Below are 19,194 nucleotides of genomic sequence, written 5' to 3'. Positions count from 1 at the left end.
ACGCGCAAGATTAGGAATTTTGAGTCCTCCCTCCATCACACAGGTCTCTGTTGCATTTCTTTATCAGGGTTAAAGAAATAGACAAGGCCTAATTCCATCTTGTCCTTGAATCAGCAGACTTCAGATTCCACCCACATGCAACAAGGAGATCCCCAAGTCAAAAATGTCCAGTGGGGCCCAGAAAGATGGGCAGAGGCAGCTGCAGGGTTGGCAGCTTCCCTCTTCCCTAGCTCCTCTCCCACCCCGGTTCAAACACACATTCCTGCTCCTTTCCCAGACAGTTCCCCTAACTGTCAACAGCTGTGCAGAGGGCAAGGGGGATACCCAGAAAGTGACAGCTGGAAGGACAGGAATCCCAGACTCTGCCAACCCACACCCCAGAGACCGGACCATGACACATTCTAACAGCCACCACCCAGTGTGAGGAAGGGCAGCAAGGGAGGGGCCAAGCACCTGGACATGGGACTTGAGCCCAGGTGGGGCTCAGAAAGTAGAGTCCCTTTTAAGGATCTGGGGTGGAAAGGGCAGATGGAAGGGGCTAGGGTTGATGATGACCCAGTCTGAGTGACCTGCGGGGACCAGCAACTTACTTGGGCAGATGAGGGCTTCCTTGGCTGTGATACTCTTGTTACAGGCATAGCACATAGTCATGCCCGAGACTGAGATGGTGGTAAAGAGGTGGCCGTTGGTATAGCGAGCGTCCTTGGCTTCCTTCATCTTCTCCTTTTCCCGGGTCTGCGGAAAGGTCGAAAGATAGAAGTGAGGCCAGGAGAAGCCTAAGCACTGGCTTCCAGAGAACCACCAGGCTGAAAGCAGAGCCACGGAGGAAAAGCCTGCCTAGAGAGGGTGGATGACCCCAGTCGCCAAAGCACAGGGCAGTCAGTCCCTAAGGTCCCTAGGCCTCTGGCCTACCTGGCCCCGGCGACTGGGCTGCCTCCTGTTGCCACTCATCTTCCTAGCTCTAGATCTCCGCGTCCTCACTCCACCTCCCAGGCTTAGCTCTGCTCGCCCCCGGCTGCTGGATGCTTTCTCTGTGCTGGGGGAAGATGCGCAGAGAGGAGGGGAGGACCAGCGAAGCAGAGGGTGCCAGCTCACCAGCGCTTTCCAATCTATGGGAGTTAGCTCCTCTCATAACCATGACAACGGGTGTTGGAGCTGCTGTCTCCAAAGCAGTCATGAGGAAACAGGGGTGGGAATGCAGGAGATTCCCTTATTAGATTGGCTGGGGGGACAGAATGCGTCTTCAGCCACCCCAACCCAGAGGTCAGGATCCCAAACTTCTAACTCTTCTACTTATACTCAATCAGTCAAAGCCCAAAAGATCCACCTCTGGTCACCCGTGTGTGTGCGTGTGTGTGTGTGTGTGTGTGTGCCTGTGTGTGGGTGGGTGCTCAAGTAGCCAAGAATACCCTTGAACTTTGGATCTTCCGGCCTCCCCTACTCAGTGCTGGGATAAAGCACTGTAGTGCCCCATTTGTCCCTGAGGAATACCTTTGCCTTTAAGTTTTCTCCCACTCCATCCAGCTTCTGCAAAAGTCCTTAACTTCCTTTCTGTTCCTCCCCAAGCACCTGACTGGCTGTGGTAGCTCATGCCTGTGAATTCCTGCACTTGGGAGACTAAGACAGGAATATTGCAGCAAGCCTGGGCTATAGACAACTTTCTCAAAAAACAAAACAAAACAAAAACCCAAAACCCAAACACAGACACACACACACACACACACACACACAAAGCACTTACAGAGTGGAGGTGAGAAGCTTGGGAGTATGGACATCTTTAGCTATCTAGTGATATGGATGATGTGAGGGCCAATCTCAAAACACCACCACCAAAACAAACAAACAGGTCAGGGAAGGAAGAAAAGCAAAAGCACCTGCTGCCAAACTTGATGACCCACACGGTGGAAGAACCACACTGACACCCACATTCCAACCATGGCATGTACCCAGTAAATTAGAAAGGGCAAGACAGCCGGTATACTGGAGCGTGGCTTTAATCCCAGCACTCGGGAGAGGCAGGCAGATATGAGTTCAAGACCACCCTGGCATACATAGGAAATTCCAAGCTAATCGGGGCTTTACAGTGAGACCCAGCATCTAAATTAGTTAGTTAATCAATTTAATTAGAGATGTTAGAGGACAAGGACAAAACCATGCAGGCAGCTGAAACAGAACCGAGGAAATGGGCGGGCATCCTAAGACAGAGAATCATAATTCAGTGACGAAAACACCCAGCCTGGGCCTGCCACACCACTGACCACAGGGGCAGTCGGAGTGGGGGAGGATGGGGGAAAGGGGAAGTGTGGAGGTGCTGAGTCAACAGTGCAGGGGCCAGAGAGCAGTGGACCACAGTGCCCTAGGTCTTGAGGTGTCCTGGACCAAGATCCTTCTGTCTTGGCCCTCAGTTAGGGTGACCTAAGGTGACAGAGCCCGGTGGTCTGCAGGTCGTTCCCTACCATTCCTCTTCACGCTTCCTCCTCTACCCCAGCTACTCTACTGGTTTTTGAGTCAGGATCTCACTGTATAACCTGTCTGGCCTTGAACTAAAGGCAATCCTACTGCCTCAGCCATCCAAGTACTAGGCTTACAGGCATGCATCACCAGGCCAGGCTTCTCTCATTGTCCTGCCTGTCTTCCTTGCCCCGCCCTGGTCTCTCCTTGTCCTCAGACTTCTTTCTATCAGCCCTGCAACTACTTCTCCCCTCCTCTCCTAAGGGACACCCCTCCCTCAGACTCTTCTTTAGTGGCACCTGCCCGCCTGCATCACGAGCAAAGTGTCCCGTTGGTCTATTCTCCAGCCGACTGTGGGGAAGCATAGCTCTTTAATTGGATTGTTTCTAGATCAAAGTCACCTCAAATTCACCTTATGGGACTTCAAAGGCCAAGTCTAAATATCTCTTCCCGCAGGCATATACTCTCCCTCTCTCCACCTCTCTGCCCTCCCAGCCATCTCAAGGACACTGATCTATAGAAAGTATGAGCATGTCCAACAGACAGCAGCAATAAACAGAACAATATGCCTGGCTGGCAAGGGCCACTCTAAACACAAGTGTGTGCTTAAGGCACAGTCTTTCCTCATGGTTCCCTGTACTACCTGCCTAGACAGTTCTGCTGGAAGTGGGAAGGGACTAGGGACTGGGGCCAGAAAAGGGTTCCAGCAGCCCTTCCCCTTCTCGGCACCACTGCCCATACAGACCCCAGTTGCTCTGGTCCCCGCCTTCCACCTGCCAACACTCACCCTCTCTTGAAGTGGCCCCTGTTCCGAGTGGGCAAGCGGCAGGCAGCAGCCACAGCAGCAGCACATCCCAGCACGGGCACTGCCCAGCAGCAAGCGGCCCTGGCACTGCCTGGCACTATTGTACTGAGACCGCCCCAAGGCTCAAGCTGTGCAGAATGCAATGGGATGGGAAGTGCTTACCAGGGGAAACACAGCAAGCACAACAGCCCTTCATGTCCTCCAGGCCCCAGTATGTCCACCAGGAAAGGGTCTATCACAGCTAGGGGTGGTGTGCACACCAGGAAAGGGTCTATCACAGCTAGGGGCAGTGTGCACATCTGGAAGTCTAACTATTTGGAAGGTCGAAGTAAAAGGATGGACAGTTCAAAGACAGCCTGGGCAATTTAGCAAGACTCTGTCTCAAAAGAAAACTCTAAAAAGGGCTCCAGGTTCAAGGGTCTGGTAGACATGAAGCATTGGATTCAATCCCAGCACCACAGAGGCAAGAAAGACCTGTCATTCCCCAATCCAAACACCCAACCCAGTGTTCAGAGCCCTTTCTGCAGGACCCAACCCTCTGCTGGCCAGCTCAGTGTGCCCTGCTTCCTCTCCACAGATCCGGAAAGCCTTCCCCGCTCACTGATATTATCCAGGCTAACGCTACATGTCGGGTTAACTGAATATAGAAATGAGCAGGGCTGGGTGTTGGGGCATACACCAATAAGCTCAGCACTGAGAGACTGAGGCAGAAGAGTCAGGAGTTCAGGGTCAACTTCATCTTTTTTTTTTGGGGGGGCGGTCTTTGAGACAGGGTTTCTCTGTAGCTTTGGAACCTGTCCTGGAACTAGCTCTTGTAGATCAAGCTGGCCTCAAAGTCACAGAGATCCGCCTGCCTCTGCCTCCCAAGTGCTGGGTTAAGGTCAACCTTCATCTTAAGACCCATACCTAGCAGCTGGACTGTGGTGGCGCACACCTTTAATGCCAGCACTTGGGAGGCAGAGGCAGGGGGATCTTTGTGAGCTCGGGGCCAGCCTGGTCTACAAGAGTTAGTTCCAGGACAGGCACCAAAACCTACAGAGAAACCCTGTCTCGAAGAAAAAAAAAAAAAAAAAAAAAGACCCATACCTAGCACAGAGCCTCAAGTACAGCAGGCACCCAATGTATGTTCAGAAATGGGGGTACAGAAGGAAGAAAAGACAGGGTCTCCAGCAGCACTCTCATCTGTGGGTACCCTTTGCTAGCCTATGAGAACCTTAAGAACTTCAGCCTCCTTTCCTGTCTTTCCTCTGGAGCATCCCACTTCCTCTAACAAAGACCAAGAGGGTTTCCTCTGGGGGTCAGAACACCAACAATGGGAAACCTCCTTCCACCTCCTTCCATGCAGGGAGGGAGCTGAGTGCTGACAAGTTTTCTCCATTCTGTGCTCTAGGCTAAAAGAAAACAACATAGCCAAGAGGTGGTGGCACACACCTTTAATCCCAGGGGAGGCAGAGGCAGGTGGATCTATGTGAGTTTGAGGCCAGCCTGGTCTACAGAGCTAGTTCCAGAACAGGCTTCAAAGCTATGGAGAAACCTTGTCTTGAAAAAGAAAAAAAGAAAAAAAAAAGAAAACCAATGAGGCAAGACAAGTAAGGAAACCTAGACTCAGGCTTCCCTCAGCTCCTCAGGGCTGTAGAGTTAATCGGGAGTCAGAGCTGCTCTCCCTGGCCTGAGCTCTCACTGTCCTCCTCTCTCCATACCAAGGCCTCTGGGAGAATTGTGTGGTATTCACAATCACCTCAGAGGGCTCTTGGAGGGGTCCACTGGGACTAAGAGCCTGTGGCTCCACCCTGGACAGCCGAGACACAGGGTCACTGGGTTGGGAAGGGAAGGGCTGCCGGTCAGGGGTGCAGTACTTGCAAACTTGGTTTCAATTCCACAAGGGGAAATCTCTGAGACTGGGAGTGAAGAGAGAAGATTCCTGAGGTGAGTCCAGGAGGAGGGCTTTAGATACTGTGGAAGGCCCTGCGCCTTCCGAAGCTCCAGGGAAGGAAATGGAAGATTGGGAGGTGCGAAAAGATGGCCAAATGCAGACACTAAAGCTTAAAGCAGAAACAAAAGGAAAAGACATCACTGAGCACACAAAGGCACTTGGCGAAGGGTGGTAAACCACTGGGCAGGGGGACTGGACAGCACATGGGTAAAGCAGAAAAGGGGCACTTATGCCACAGGCACTAAAATCTGGCTAGAGCCTCTGCGACCCAGGTACCCCCGAGCCCAGCCTGTTCCCCTCAGCCACACCTGTCAGGCCAGACACAGACAGACGGGCATTTGTACAGGCAAACAATAGCTGTGCCAGACTCCCTGCCCTCCTGGCACAGGGCAGGCCAGCTGAGTTGGGAGGGGGTAGCTGCTGCCTTCAGCCCTACCCCCACCTCCCCAAGGAGACAAAAACAAACCCAGAAGGGTTGAGCCAGCACCTCTCAGCCATTGCTCTACCAGTTCCAGAAACCATGACAAATCCACTCAGCGCCTACATCCTACATCAGAACAGAGGCTGAACTTTAAAATGGGAACCACTTGCTCCTGTCCACAGAGCATGGGGAGCGCTAATTTTCAAATCTCTGACGGAGAGACTCCCCCCCCCCCCAAACACAACGCAAACACAAGGGAATCACAACTCATCTGTCCTCTCTCTGACTCAAGGTCACAGTTCCCGGGCCAGTGGGACAGAGCCAGACCCTTCTCCACCTTCTTTGGTGCCCTGGGTGTTTCCCTAGGTACTCTTCAACCATCTTGCAGTACCTAGGTGACCTCTCTAAGGCTTCATCCCCCATTCCCAGCTTCAGTGCTTTCCTGGATATCCATTACCCCTAAAATCTTTTTGGATGGCCCCAAACCCCAGCTTCCCAGAGGAACCCCAACTCCTCAAGTCTCCCAAACTATTCTAGTTCCCCTCCCTGCTCCCTCAGCCCTGCCCTCCTGGTCCTGCACACAAAGCCAGCCACCTCTCTGGTACTCGGAACAAAGGCGGCCTCTCTCCCTGCTCCCCATCACACACAGGGTTCAGGAAAACCCACGGTGCTCCCGCCTCCAAAGCCATCCCCAGAGCTCTGATCTCTGGCCCCTGCTTTGTTCTGAGGGCCAAGACACTCAGGGCTCAGGAAGATCGGGAGAGGAGATGAGGGGTCTAAATATGCAAAGAGCAGCTTTAGGCTAGACGAGGTAGGAAATAGGGCCGAGATTACTGAGGGCTGGGGAACCAGCAGGACAGAAACAATGAGGAGAAAAAGGAAGTGCGGAGGGCGCATGGATGGATCCTATGCGTGCGGAAGGAAAAAGGGCAGGTCGAGCTCGAATTCTCCCTTCTGTGAAAATGTCCTAAGAGTAAAAAAAGAGACGGGGGGGGGGGGGGGGGGGGGGGGGGGGGGGGGGGGGAGGAGAGGACAACAGATCTCTGCCCTGACCCATCTCCCTCATAGGTCGCAGGGAAGACCATGCTCCTCAGATAATCTCATTTCCAGTGGGCCTCTACTTCCCACCACCGTATTAAAAAGAAAGGAGACAGCTGGTGTGCTTGGGGAGGGGGAGGGGGAAGATCCAGGGTTTGTTGGCTGAGAACCAACTCCCCCACTTCGGTAACCACAGCTTTCCGGAGGTGTCCCTCCCCTTCCGACCAGCTCAAACTGACAACCTCCCTCCTCCCCAAGGTCTCCCTGCCCTCTCAGAACCACTCTCTGGTCCCGGTCCCAGTCAGATCCCCCAATACCCCCTCCATGGCTAGTCACAGGATAAAGAACCAGGTTCTAGATTTCCAGTTACCATGATATGTAAAAAAAAAAAAAAAAAAAAAAAAAAAAAAAAAAAAAAAAACAACAACAAAAAACAAAACAGGGCATGAGACGCCAGGTGTCTGGATTAGAGAAAGGCCCTCCAAGAATGTCTTCATACAGTCTCACAGATCTGCCCCCCAAGCTCCCCCATGACTTTCCTTTTTAGGGTGGAACCAAATTTCCGTGCTTTCAAAAAGGTCCCATTCCCACCCCCACCCCCCCTGGCTCTACTCCAGGGTCTCGCTCAAACGGTTGAAAAAATAAACAGACTTTGGGAGCTGGGGCCTGGCCTGTCGCTGGGGTTGATAAGAGCCTGTCTGCCACCCCCACAGTTCACACTTCAGTCACCTCACCCTGGAGCTACTAAGAGTCCTGCTAGCTTTCCTTCCGGTTAGCAGACCCCCATCCCAAAAAAAGAAAAGCCTCAAACTAAGCCTCCCCAGGGCTAGCCAACCTACAGACCAGCTTCGCGGTTAGCACCAAGACAGTCGCTAAAGCCTGGAACCAGGAGGAAGGGAGAGGGGTTTCCATTCCCAGAGTGGCTTCCCAGCCTGAACATAAATGATCTGCTTGGCTGGCTGCAGAAGGGTCCATGAGCTCCCAGGGAGAACAGGGATTAGGATTAAAACTGATCCTGCCTTTCCTTTCTGAGAACCTTATAATGTGGGTGCCCTGAGCAACTGGGAGGCCCTATCTGCCAGCACCAGGTCCCTCCCAGCTCCACATTCGGCTACAAGTCCTCCCGTTCACCACTTCCTGGAGACTGAGGTATGGAAAGTCATGGCATTTGGGTCTGAATACAAAGGCAGGAATAAAGGACACTTGTAAAAGCGCGGCGGAGGGGTCGTCAAGCAAGTGCTGAGAATTACACACCCAGAACCCAGATGACAGGTGAAGGGCCCCCAACCCGAGGCCATAATCAAAATATGGCTGAGGGGAGTGGGGAGTGGGTCAGCCAAGGCGACTGGAGGACCAGGAGCCTGTAAGTTGACAGAACAGATTAAGGGTGGGAACTACTCTGGGTTCAGACACCTCGGCGCTCAGGATGGAGGAAGGCATCCCAGCTACACAAAGGCAAGCTCCCTTCACCTGAGGGAGTCGGCCTGGCCTGGTGGGGGAAATGGGCTGTCGCTTGCTGTCCCCAGCCACCCGCCCACCCCAGGCAAGAACTGAATCACAGCTGGAAAGTCCATCGGCGAGAAGAGGAGGAGCTGACTTTTGTCTTGGAGGGGCGAGAAGGTGGGGGAGGGAGCTGGGAAACCACCCCCTCCCGCCCCCTCCAACCGATGGTGAGGACAAAGGGGGAAACGACCGAGCCTGCGCTGGGGGGCACCGCCGCGAGCAACCGGGCGGAACTGGGGCGCGGAAAGGGATATCCAACAGCGTCGCCCCTAGGAGCCCGACACGCACGACCCCCTTTTCCCGCCCGGTCCCTTACCAAACCAACTTTCTTCCGAGCGGCCCAAAACACTCGGTCCCGCCGAACCACTGATGACCCAGCTCCGCTCTCCTAGAAGCCCAGCACAGAAGCTGCGCGGGTGCTGGAGACGCGGGTCACGTAGCGGTCCTCCGGCCCCCTCCCCACGCGCTCGCAGCCCCACCCACCCCGTCCGGCCGCTGCGCGCTGACTCCCGCTCCCCTGAGCGGGCGGCGGGGGGGGAGATGGGGCGCGGGGTGGAGGCCCGAGGTCTGCAGGGCGCTCGGTCGCAGAGCCATCCCACCTTGGTCGCAAGCTCCTTGCTCCGGTCGATCCGCGCGCGCGTGAGGGATTCGATCCGAGACATAATCCAGCGTGAGCCGCGGTCGGACGCAGCGGGCCCGGGCGTCCAGCTCCGGCGGGGGAGGGGTCCGGCCGCACGCGTCGGCCTTAGGGACAGGAAGTCTGAGTCCCCTAGCCCCGGCACCCAGCGCCAGTTCCTCAAACCCTAGTCTCCTCCCTCAACCGGGCTCAGGAAGGGGGGAGGCGGAGCGGAGGCAGGGCGGGGTACCCGCGCACCGGACAGGACGCCAGGGTTAGTGTTGCCACGGGCTGGAGGACAAGGTCCTTAGATAGGTTCGAGGCGTCCTCTGCCTTTTCCCTTTAGCGCTTAGGGACACGCGCTGACCTCAGCGACCCCTCTTAGTTCGCCTCTCCCTAAAAAAACACTGGCACCCATTCCGAGTAACTTCACTCTTTAAAGACCCTTCGGTTGGAGGATTCTGTCGCCTACCTCGTCGGCTGCTGGGGGAACCAGCCTTAAGGGCCTATCAAACAGACTTGAGTACACAGATCTTTTTTACAGTTGAGGACTGGTGTGACAAGAGGGAGGAGGAAATCAAAAGGGAACTAGAAGCTGCACCAGTAAATTTCACTCCCTCCCCCCAAAAAAGTAAGGAGGAGCCATTTTCAAAGATCACAGGAGAGGGTTCCCCACCACCACCACCGCAAGCTTCTCACACCTCTGGGACCACACTCCGACCGTCATTCCCAGCACCACCTCTGCCAACCACTTTAGCAGTGAAGTGAGAAGTCTGCACCTTTCCCGAGGCTAACTGAGGAAATCCTTCCTTGTGTCTGGACACCAGTTCCTGCCGCTGCCAATTCAACAAGACCTGGAAGACTCGACACAACCTGCCCCGGTCAGGAAGTAGCTGGAGTTTGCTAAGGAGTGTGGGTGGCTTTTCATCTCTTTGGACCTTTTGCGTCAACCTGAGTTTCCTGCCACCGGGGAAATTCTTTCTCCAGTCTGTTTCCACTTTCAAGGTCTCCCACTGCCCTGTAAAAACCAGAGCACCCTGGGACAAAACTTTGTAGAAATTTCAGGATCCTGCCTAATCTAGTCCCAAAAGGTGTGTGGTGGGATGGAGACCAGGGAAGGGAATGAGGCCCCGCCCACGACCACTAGCTTCCTGGCCTTCTCAGAAGCCTACCCAGACAGAACGCTGCTGGGCTGCAGGTTTCCAGCCCAACTCGGCACTGGCGCTCTCGTGGTGCCAGTTTTAGCCTCCATCTCTATTTTGGGCTCCACTGCCTCAACCTCAGCTGTGCTGGTTGGGCTCCTCACCCCTGAACCACGCCACTCATTCCTCTGACCTATCCCCTGCCTAGCAACTCCCTCACCTTCTGCACCCATTCTCCTGCTAAGATCCTTTTATAGTAAAGGCCCGGGGGGCGGGGGGGGGGGGGCGGGAAAAAAAGAGCTAAACCCAGGCCAGGCTAACTAGAAGCAGAAAGGACTTTCCCAGGCAATTCTGCTTCCTCTAAAGGAAGCCTAAGGACAGCCTTAGGAGCGTCTGACTCTGGGACTCCAGACTGGCGTTCCTCTAAGAGACCAGCCATTCTAAAAAATGTATTAACTTTAAAAACAGACTCCTAGCTGCCTGTCTTTACCACTGGGGTCTCAGAGACCTCTGTTAGTCTGGAACCTCACTTTTCTCCAAGGCCCGGGCCAGAAAGTGTTGTTAAGTCAAACCCTGAGTGAGCAAAAATCTAGGATTTGACCCCAAGACTCTTTGAGGGACTGGCCAGTATATAAAGCCCACGTGGAACGTCTGACCCCCAAGCCTTTTACTTTGTTTTCCCATCCCACCCGTTCTCACCCCTGCTACCCGATTCTGAGCTCTGAAAACCAAACCTTTAAAAACCACCTGTATTTAATGAGTTATGTCCTCAACTTGACTCAGTTTCTGGTTTCTGCATCCTCAGGAACAATGAATGTTTTCCTTTCTCCTGGGTCCTCCCTTTTCCCAAGCCCTTTCATTCCAGTCCATATGATCCTGTCCAGTGAAGCCTTTCAGAAATTGTTTTTATATAGAAAAAAAAAAAGAAGAAGAAGAGGAAGAAGCCCTCTGCCAGAATCTAAAAGTAGCCAATGCCCTCGTGGAACCATTTAAAAAAAAAAAAGAAAAGAAAAAAGCACCATTCCTATTGCCAGCTAGGAAGGGGGGAAGGGTCTGGTTTCCGAAGGGCCATTGGAGGAACCAAGAGTGCCTCGAGCTGTCTAGACTCAAGACACACCGTCCACAAATCGACCTTTCTGCTGATTAGTTTGGGCCTTAGACATGACTTGGGGATGACTAAGGCATACATGACCACAGTGGCTTCCCAGCAAGAGCTGGTGGAGGAAGGCTTTGGGTTCAGTCACAGGTTTCCTGCGTGCTGCTCCTCAAGCAAGCTGAGGCCCTAAGTGACCCAGCTCCTAGGTTCTCTTGTCTGTGAAATGGTGATTAATGTGTAGCCATCGCCTGTCTCTGCCACAGCCATCCTTTTTTTTTTTTTTTTTTTTGGTTTTTCGAGACAGGGTTTCTCTGTGGCTTTGGAGCCTGTCCTGGAACTAGCTCTGTAGACCAGGCTGGTCTCGAACCCATAGAGATCCGCCTGCCTCTGCCTCCCGAGTGCCACAGCCATCCTAAAAAGCTCTACAAAAGTGGGATGCCAGTCAAGTGGGGAGGAACAGGCTACCTCCTCCTCTCCATCCCTAGCAACATGCAGCCCTGGTACCCAAGCTGGGAACAAGGGAGGAAGGGACAGCATGATAGACATACCCACTGGGGGGGCGTAGAGAAGAGAGATGGGGTTTCAAAGAGAGACACAGAGAAGACTCTGGTGAAGACAGGCCAGCAAGCACAACAGTACACTGGTCCATGCTGCCTCTTCTTGGTCCCTGTCCATGCTCCAGAGTCTCTACCCAGGGTCCCTTTCTTCAGGTTCCTCAGTCTCCTACCAGGCTGCTAGGCCAAGGGTGAGTAAATGTGTGACTGGCAGCCTGACAGAGCCTGTGTCCTGACAGGATTCAGATCCTAAGGGCTTCCTGCTTGCTTCATTTTCTAAGCAATCTGATTGCTGACCCTGCCTCCCCCATGTCCAGGGATTTTAAGATTGTGATATGCTGCAAGCTGGAGAGACAGCTCAGTGGTTAAGGGCACTGACTGCTCTTCTAGAAGACCCAGGTTCAATTCCCAACACCCACAAAGCAGCTAACAGCTGTCTGTAACGCCAAGATGTTACAGCTCACACGGACATACATGCAGGCAAAACGCCAATATACATAAAATAAAAATAAATAAATTATATATAAAAAAAGATTGTGATATGTCCTCTCATGTCTCCTCTTCATCACCTTCAACTCCCTCTCAGGGAAGAAGGTCCTAGCAACGGATCTGCTTCCATCACTCCCTTGCCTGCCCAGCTGAGGAAATCCTGCCCTCAGAGTCTGGCCCCCGGAAGAACCCTGCTTTGCACTTGGCTATTGTGGTAACAACCTGACTGGAGTGACCCATGGTTCTGCCAGCCGAATAGGATGGTGTGTCCTTCAAGCTCCCCTTGGTGACCAAAGCCCACCTCAGGGTGGAAAGCACAGGCACACTAGTGGAAAAGGAGAGGGATTTATGGTTGCCACAGTAAGTGGAGCCTGCAAGCTCCACTGGAGCTCAGAATCAGAAGGCTGGAGGCAGGATAATGAAGACCAACCAGGCTGTAGGACTGGGGAGTAACTGCCAGAGAAGGAAAAGGAGAAGGAGAGGAGGGAAGGAAGGAAAAGAGGGAGGGAGGGGGAGGAAGGGAGGCAGGCACCGCAGGTAGGTGTAGTGGTGGATGCTTGGGGTCCCAGCTCTTGAGATAGACACAGAGGATCAAGAGTTCAAGGTCATCCTCAGCTATACAATTTAAGGCCCACCTGGTCTATATGAAACCCTGTCTCAAAGATAAATAAACATAAACAATGGCCATGTGTGGTGTCTCCTGCCTAAAATCCAGAATCTCAGCCTTCTGGAGGCCGAGATGGGAGGAAAGTCACGGTTGAGGCTGTCTGGCCTACATAGTGAGTTCCAGGGGGATCTGAGCCACAGAGTTAGACCTTATTTCAAAACAATGAGAAGTTTAAAAAGAAAGAAAATGGAGCCAGGCAGTGATGGCGCATGCCTTTAATCCCAGCACTCAGGAGGAAGAGACATGTAGATCTATGTAAGTTCGAGGCCAGCCTGTTCTAAAGGGCGAGTTCCAGGACAGGCTCCAAAGCTACACAGAAAACTCTGTCTTGAAAAAAAAAAAGAAAGAAAGAAAGAAAGAAAGAAAGAAAGAAAGAAAGAAAGAAAGAAAGAAGGAAAAGAAAGAAGAAAGAAAAAAAAAACGGACAATTCAGGGAGGTTGCAGTCAAAGCTCCCTGCCTCACCAGAGTCAAGGGTACCGACAAAGGCAGAGTCGGAGCCGGACACCTTCGCTTCCTGGTGTCCCTCCCGAGGCCACACATGTGCCACACAATCACACCCCTCCCTGGCGCCCACTCTGCCTGTGGTCTTAGTTCAACTCCTTCGGTTGCTGTATCCACCCATAAAATTATGAGTGTGCGAGCACTTTGAAAATGCTAACACGCTATGAATAAGCGAAAGGCGTTGCTGTAATTATCATTCTTGTGTCCGATGGGCAAGACTCCTGCTGCCCATCTTAGATATGGGTGGCCTGAAGTGAGGAGCCTTAGGCCATTCCTCAGCTCCCGGCCCTATTTCTCTCCCAGTTGTCTGCAGCAGCTGTCTGCTCAGCTGGAGGGGAGGGAAACAGAGAAAGGCCAATTTACTGGGACACTCAGAGCTTTGAAGGCACATCATGTGTTCTCTTAAAATGAGAGCCCTGGACCTGCTGAGACATGGGGGAGGAAGAGAAGTGAGGAGGTCAGCAGAGCTATGCCTCCTATTTCCCGGACTGCCTCCTACCTTGGCCTTGCCTGTCATGCCCAAGAGGAAACTGAAGGTCCGTCGCAGGGAGGAGCCTGCCCAGGCCCCTGAGTCTTCTTCCAGCTGGTTACCACTGCAAAAAGACAGGGAAGAGGTGAGGAGAGGGAACTGGGAAAGAAAATCGACCGCAGAGATGGCAGGTGGCCCATGCCATTGAGGTAGAAGTCTGGAAACACACTCCCCGATTCCCACCTCCTACCTCTTCTGGGTCAGGATGCTCAAGCTTCCAGACTCCCCTATTTATAAGGAAACTCCAGACTCCTCCCAGATAAAATCAGCCACCCTCTTCCTCTCCAGCTGAAGATGGGAGGGCCCAGTCCCTCTCAAACTGTTCTCCATTAGATGTGGTTGGAGAGAAGGCCCTTGAGGGGCATTTCCCCCTCTCAGAACAAGAGCCCTGTGTAGACCCTCTGCTGTTTGGAAAAAGCCCGTGGGCCTAAAGCCAATAAGAACTGGATTTCCTGGGATTTCATCAGCCCATCCCATGAGCTAATCCTGACCGGAGCCAGGAGGTTGTGTCAGCTAGAGAATTTCAGGATCACAAATCAGAGCCCAGTTCTTAAAGGGCTCCTGTGCTGCTCACACAGGCACACCAAGTGAGCTGCCCCATCTAGCAAGGTTTTGGCCACACAGGCCAGAGAAACAGGTGCTGATTTTGCATGCTTATTTGTATAGTTCTTGAAATGTCCAGCATCCATCTACATCTCTAAGCTCCACTCCAGGCCGCTCTGCTGGGAATTCTACAGCCCCCAGCTAGCGCTCCGTCGAGTTACTTTCCTTCAGCGGTTGTCTGCCATCCACAGCTCACCCCGGTGGCCAGGCCACTCAGACAGCAGTGAGCAAATCCCCCCGCCTCTGCTGTTTGTTAGATTCCTTAGGGTTTGGCTCCTACTCCTTTTCTCTCGCTCGGGGAGATGGCTATTTGAAGGCCTCTTCAGAAGCATCATGGGGACAATGGGGAATTTTAAGGCTACAAAATCCATGGCCACACCCATCACTCCTACATCTAGGCCTTTGATGGACTCAGAATCCCCGAAACTCACCATTTGCTGAGGTCTGTGGCAGAGGACCGGAACGAGTTACCTGCTAATGCACAAGGAAGAGACGCGTTTAGGAAAAGCCAGACAAAGGCACCCAGGGCTGCCTTCCCAACCCCCTCCACCTGGATCAGGTTCCCAGGCTGCAGGTGCCTGTGACGCCATTCCTGAGGGCGGCCATAGGGGAGCAGGGACAGAGGGCGGGGTCTGAGGAGAGCACAGCTGAACAAACTGAGAAGGAGCTGAAGAGAAGAACTAGCTGGACCAAAGGCTTCGTCCCCTCTGGTAAACGGAGAGGCCGAAGCTCGGCACGGAGCTGCCCGAAACGCCATCTTTTACTCTTTGTTCAGTTATTTGTGAGTATGTGGAGTGGGGGCAGGCATGTGGAGGTCAGACGTTTCTCCTTCCCAGGGATTGAACTCAAGCTGCTAGACTTAGGGGGAAGCACCTTGACCCAGTGAGCCATCTTGCCAGCCCCTGCATGTGCCATCCTCAGAACAGAAGTGCACTTCTAGAAACTGTCCCCCATTTCTAGTGATGGGGAGCCTGGAAAGACTGCTTGTATCTTGTGTCCCCCTCGTTCGCAGGCAGGACAGTCTCAGGGACGCTGATGTCCTGAATAAGAACCCTCACTTGAAGGAATTTTTGGAACCCCAAGGGTATGTAACTACATATAATGTAGGTGATGGAAATTGAGAACAGCCTGCTCTGCTGGGCACTGCTGGGCACTGCTGGACACTGCTGGGCCACCGTGGTTTGAGTTCCACTTTTACTTACCATCTGGATCTAAGCAGTCCAAGAGGAAATTGATGCCACTCATGGACACAGCCTTGGACAGCATGCCAGGGGCCTAGTGAACCAAAGAGGCAGCAGATAGCAGGCAGGAACTCTGACCCTAGAATTGTGCAGTCCTCACACGAAGGCCACGCGTTGTCCACCTCCTCAAATGTGTTCCCTTGCCCACAGTTCAACCCTTCCACCAGGCCTCCCAAGATTCTCCACACCCAATCTGGGTTATTTCACAGGAAATAGTTGGGATATTATTCCAGAGGCCTATCCATTACCCTGGACAGAAAACACAATCCTGTATATTTTTTCATTGTTATTTTTTGTGTTTCTATTGTGCATGTGTCATAGCAGGAGGTGTGGAAGGTCAGAGGTCACTCTCAGGGTTTGTTTGTGCCTTTCATCATGGGATCTAGGGGTCAAACCAGATTGAGTTCTGTACAACAAGCACTCTGTCTGCTGAGCAGGTCTGCCAGCCTCTCTCTTTCTTTCTTTCTCTCTTTCTCCCTACCTTTCTTTTTGTTTTTGTTTCTTTTTAAAGATTTATTTATTTTTTGTGCATACAGTATTCTGCCTACATGGCCTGCAGGCCAGAAGAGGGCGCCAGACCTCATTACAGATGGTTGTGAGCCACCACGTGGCTGCTGGGAATTGAACTCAGGACCTTTAGACCATCAGGCAGTGCTCTTAACGACTGAGTCCTTGTTTTTTGTTTTGCTTTGTTTTGTTTTTCGATACACAGGATTTCTCTGTAGCTTTGGGACCTGTCCCGGAACTAGCTCTTGTAGACCAGGTTGGTCTTGAACTCACAGAGATCCTCCTGCCTCTGCCTCCTGAGTGCTGGGATTAAAGGCACGCGCCACCACTGCCCAGCCCAACCTCTTTCTTTTAAACTTTATTTTGAGAAAGGGTCTTAGGTAGCTCAGGCCTTGAGATTATCAAGTAGCTGAAGATGACCTTGAATTTGTTTTGTTTTTTGCTTTTTTGTTTTTGAGCTAGGGGTTCTCCGTGGCTGTCCTGGAACTAGCTCTGTAGACCAGGCTGGCCTCAAACTCAAAGGATCTACCTGCCTCTGCCTCCTGAGTCCTGGAATTAAAAGCCTGTGCCAATCCTCTACCTTCTGAGTGCCGCAACCTCAGTAGGCCTGTGCTACTAGAGCTCATTTGAAAATTGGGGTGTAGTTTCTTTTTGTTTTTTTAAATCAGCACAGAAATATGGAATATATTTTTGGGGGCACAATGAGATGTTTTGATATATGTATATCCATGCTTGCTTTTTCTTGAGTGCTCTGCATGTACACCTGCCCACCAGAAGAGGGCATCAGATCCTACTATAAATGGTTGAGAGCCACTGTGTGGGTGCTGGGAATTGAACTCAGGACTTCTGGAAGAGCAGTCAGTGCTCTTAACCTCTGAGCCATCTCTCCAGCCTTTTTTTTTTCCTATTTTTCATTAGATTTTATTTTGTGTGCGTGCGTGTGTATGTGTGTGTGTGTGTGTGTGCACGCGCGCGCACCTGTAAAGGTCAGAGGACAACCTGCAGGAGTCAGTTCTTTCCTTTTACAATATGTATCTTAGATATTAAACTCAGGTCATCAGGAGTCTTTACTCACTAAGCCATATCCTGCCCCCTTTTTTTGCTTCCTTTGTGTTTGTGTATGTGTACGATTGATTTGAGACAGGATCTTCCTATGTAGTTCAGGCTGGTCTTACATTCATGATTCCATTACCTCAACCTCTCTAGTGGTGGAATTATAGACCTTTAGCACCATATCTGACCTTAGGGCTGGTTTCTTTTTTGATGTAGGATCTCTTGTGTAGCTCTGACTGACCTGGAACTCACTAGGTAGACAGGCTGGCCTCGAACTAAGAGTAGTCTGCCTGCTTCTGCCTCCTGAGTGCTGGGATTAAAGGTTTATGCCACCACAAGCAGCTACAAATAACAAACAAAATGAAAACTCTAGTTTTTTTTTTAATTGAAAGACAGAGCCCAAACTGACAAAAATCATCAGATACACAATAACCATAAAGTCAAAAATGTCTTTAAAGGACACATTCAGTGCAGGGCAGGAAAGAGCATGGGCTGCTTCAGAGTCGTGAAAATGAAATCACCAAGGGCCACATGAAAGTTCCTGAAAGTTCTAGATTCTTCCTCACCCTGCACAAAGATATGTCAAATGAGTGATAGACCTTAAAATAAAATCTGGAACTTTGCTGGTGGTGGTGGCACACACCTGGAGGCAGAGGCAGACAGATCTCTGTCAGTCTGAGGCCAGCCTGGTCTACAAGAGCTAGTTCCAGGACAGCCAGGACTGTTACACAGTGAAACCCTGTTTCAAAAAACAAAACAAAACAAAACAAAAAAACCTGGGAATTTGTGCCCGGTGGTGGCGCACACCTTGAATCCCAGCACTTGGAGGCAGAGGCAGGTGATATCAATGAGTTCAAGGCCAGCCTGGTCTGCAAAGTAAGTTCCAGAACTGTTACAGAGAAACCCTGTCTCTAAAAACAAACAAAACAAAACTAGAACTTTGAAACTGTTGCAAGAAAAACCACAGATACAGTTTAAGACCCAGGCACAGGCAATTCTTTTTCTTTTTGGAAACGGTCTTCTGCAGCATAGCCAAGGGTCACCTTGAGCTGCTGACCCCCCCCCCACCTCCATCCATGGAGCGCCAGGAGTCACAGGCTTATAGCACCACATCTAGTTGTTTGTTTGTAGTTGGTTTTGTATTCTGTTGCTTTTACTTTATTTTATTTTTGCAGTTTGTTTTTATTTTATTGTGTGTGTACCACATGTGTGCAGGCTCCCAAAGAGGCCACAAGAGGGCGCTAAATCCCCTAGGGCTGGAGTTATAAACAATGCAAGAAGATAATACTGGTCTCTGCCAGTACTGTTAACTGCTGAGCCACCTCTAGCCACATCCTCAGCCCTGGGCAGAGGACTCTCTTTCTGTAAAGAACAGGAAATAAAGCAAGAACGGACAGGTGGAATTATGTGAAGGTTGGAAAGCTTCAGCACAGCGAGAAAAACAGACAACCTACAAGTGAGAGAGAGCTAGACGTGCAAATGATGGGACTAATATCTAAACATAAAGAGAAAAAACAGGCATGGAGAAAAGAATAATCAGCCAATAAGTGGACAAGTGAACCAGTCACAAATGACGGTACACTTACGAAAAAATGTTGAACACCCTTAGCCATCGGGACAGGGAAATAAAACCACACTGAGACTATATCTTACCCCTTTCAAAGTGCTTATCATAAAAAATAATAATAATAAATGAATAAAGGGGGCTGGAGAGATAGCTCAGGGGGTAAGATTGCTCTTCCAAAGGACCTGGGTTCAATTCTTAGCACTAATGTGTCAGTTCCAGGGGGTCTGACACCCTCACACAAACACACATGTGGGCAAAACACCAATGCACATGAAATAAGAATAAATAAATCAGGGGGCTGGAGAGATGGCTCAGTGGTTAAGAGCATTGCCTGCTCTTCCAAAGGTCCTGAGTTCAATTCCCCAGCAACCACATGGTGGCTCACAACCATCTGTAATGAGATCTGGTGCCCTCTTCTGGCCTGCAGGCAGAGTACTGAGAATACTGTATATGTAATAAATAAATAAATATTTTTTT

General features: G+C 51.5%; 1 protein-coding gene across 9 annotated transcripts in view; it reads right to left on the bottom strand.

The window, feature by feature from the left end:
* The window catches only part of Arhgef2 (Rho/Rac guanine nucleotide exchange factor 2), a 57,247-nt gene that overhangs the window by 18,936 nt on the left and 19,117 nt on the right, over positions 1 to 19,194 (bottom strand). For 3 of the 9 annotated variants that reach the window (XM_050166383.1, XM_050166381.1, XM_050166384.1), the window contains exons 4-7: positions 15,552 to 15,624; positions 14,781 to 14,823; positions 13,717 to 13,810; positions 591 to 735 (exon numbers count right to left, since the gene is read on the bottom strand). In XM_050166383.1, coding sequence (XP_050022340.1) covers positions 591 to 735; positions 13,717 to 13,810; positions 14,781 to 14,823; positions 15,552 to 15,624 — 355 coding nt within the window. Of the gene's footprint in view, positions 1 to 590; positions 736 to 912; positions 1,037 to 3,238; positions 4,000 to 8,467; positions 8,631 to 8,750; positions 8,975 to 13,716; positions 13,811 to 13,936; positions 13,954 to 14,780; positions 14,824 to 15,551; positions 15,625 to 19,194 lie in introns of those variants that run through there. The other 6 variants (XM_050166382.1, XM_050166388.1, XM_050166386.1 and 3 more) reach the window with 6 other exon arrangements.

Source organism: Alexandromys fortis, unplaced genomic scaffold (genome assembly GCF_014885135.2).
Source record: "Alexandromys fortis isolate MF-2015 unplaced genomic scaffold, M_Fortis_MF-2015_v1.1 scaffold_152, whole genome shotgun sequence".
Classification (NCBI taxonomy): domain Eukaryota; kingdom Metazoa; phylum Chordata; class Mammalia; order Rodentia; family Cricetidae; genus Alexandromys; species Alexandromys fortis.
This window is presented reverse-complemented; position numbering and strand designations above follow the sequence as displayed.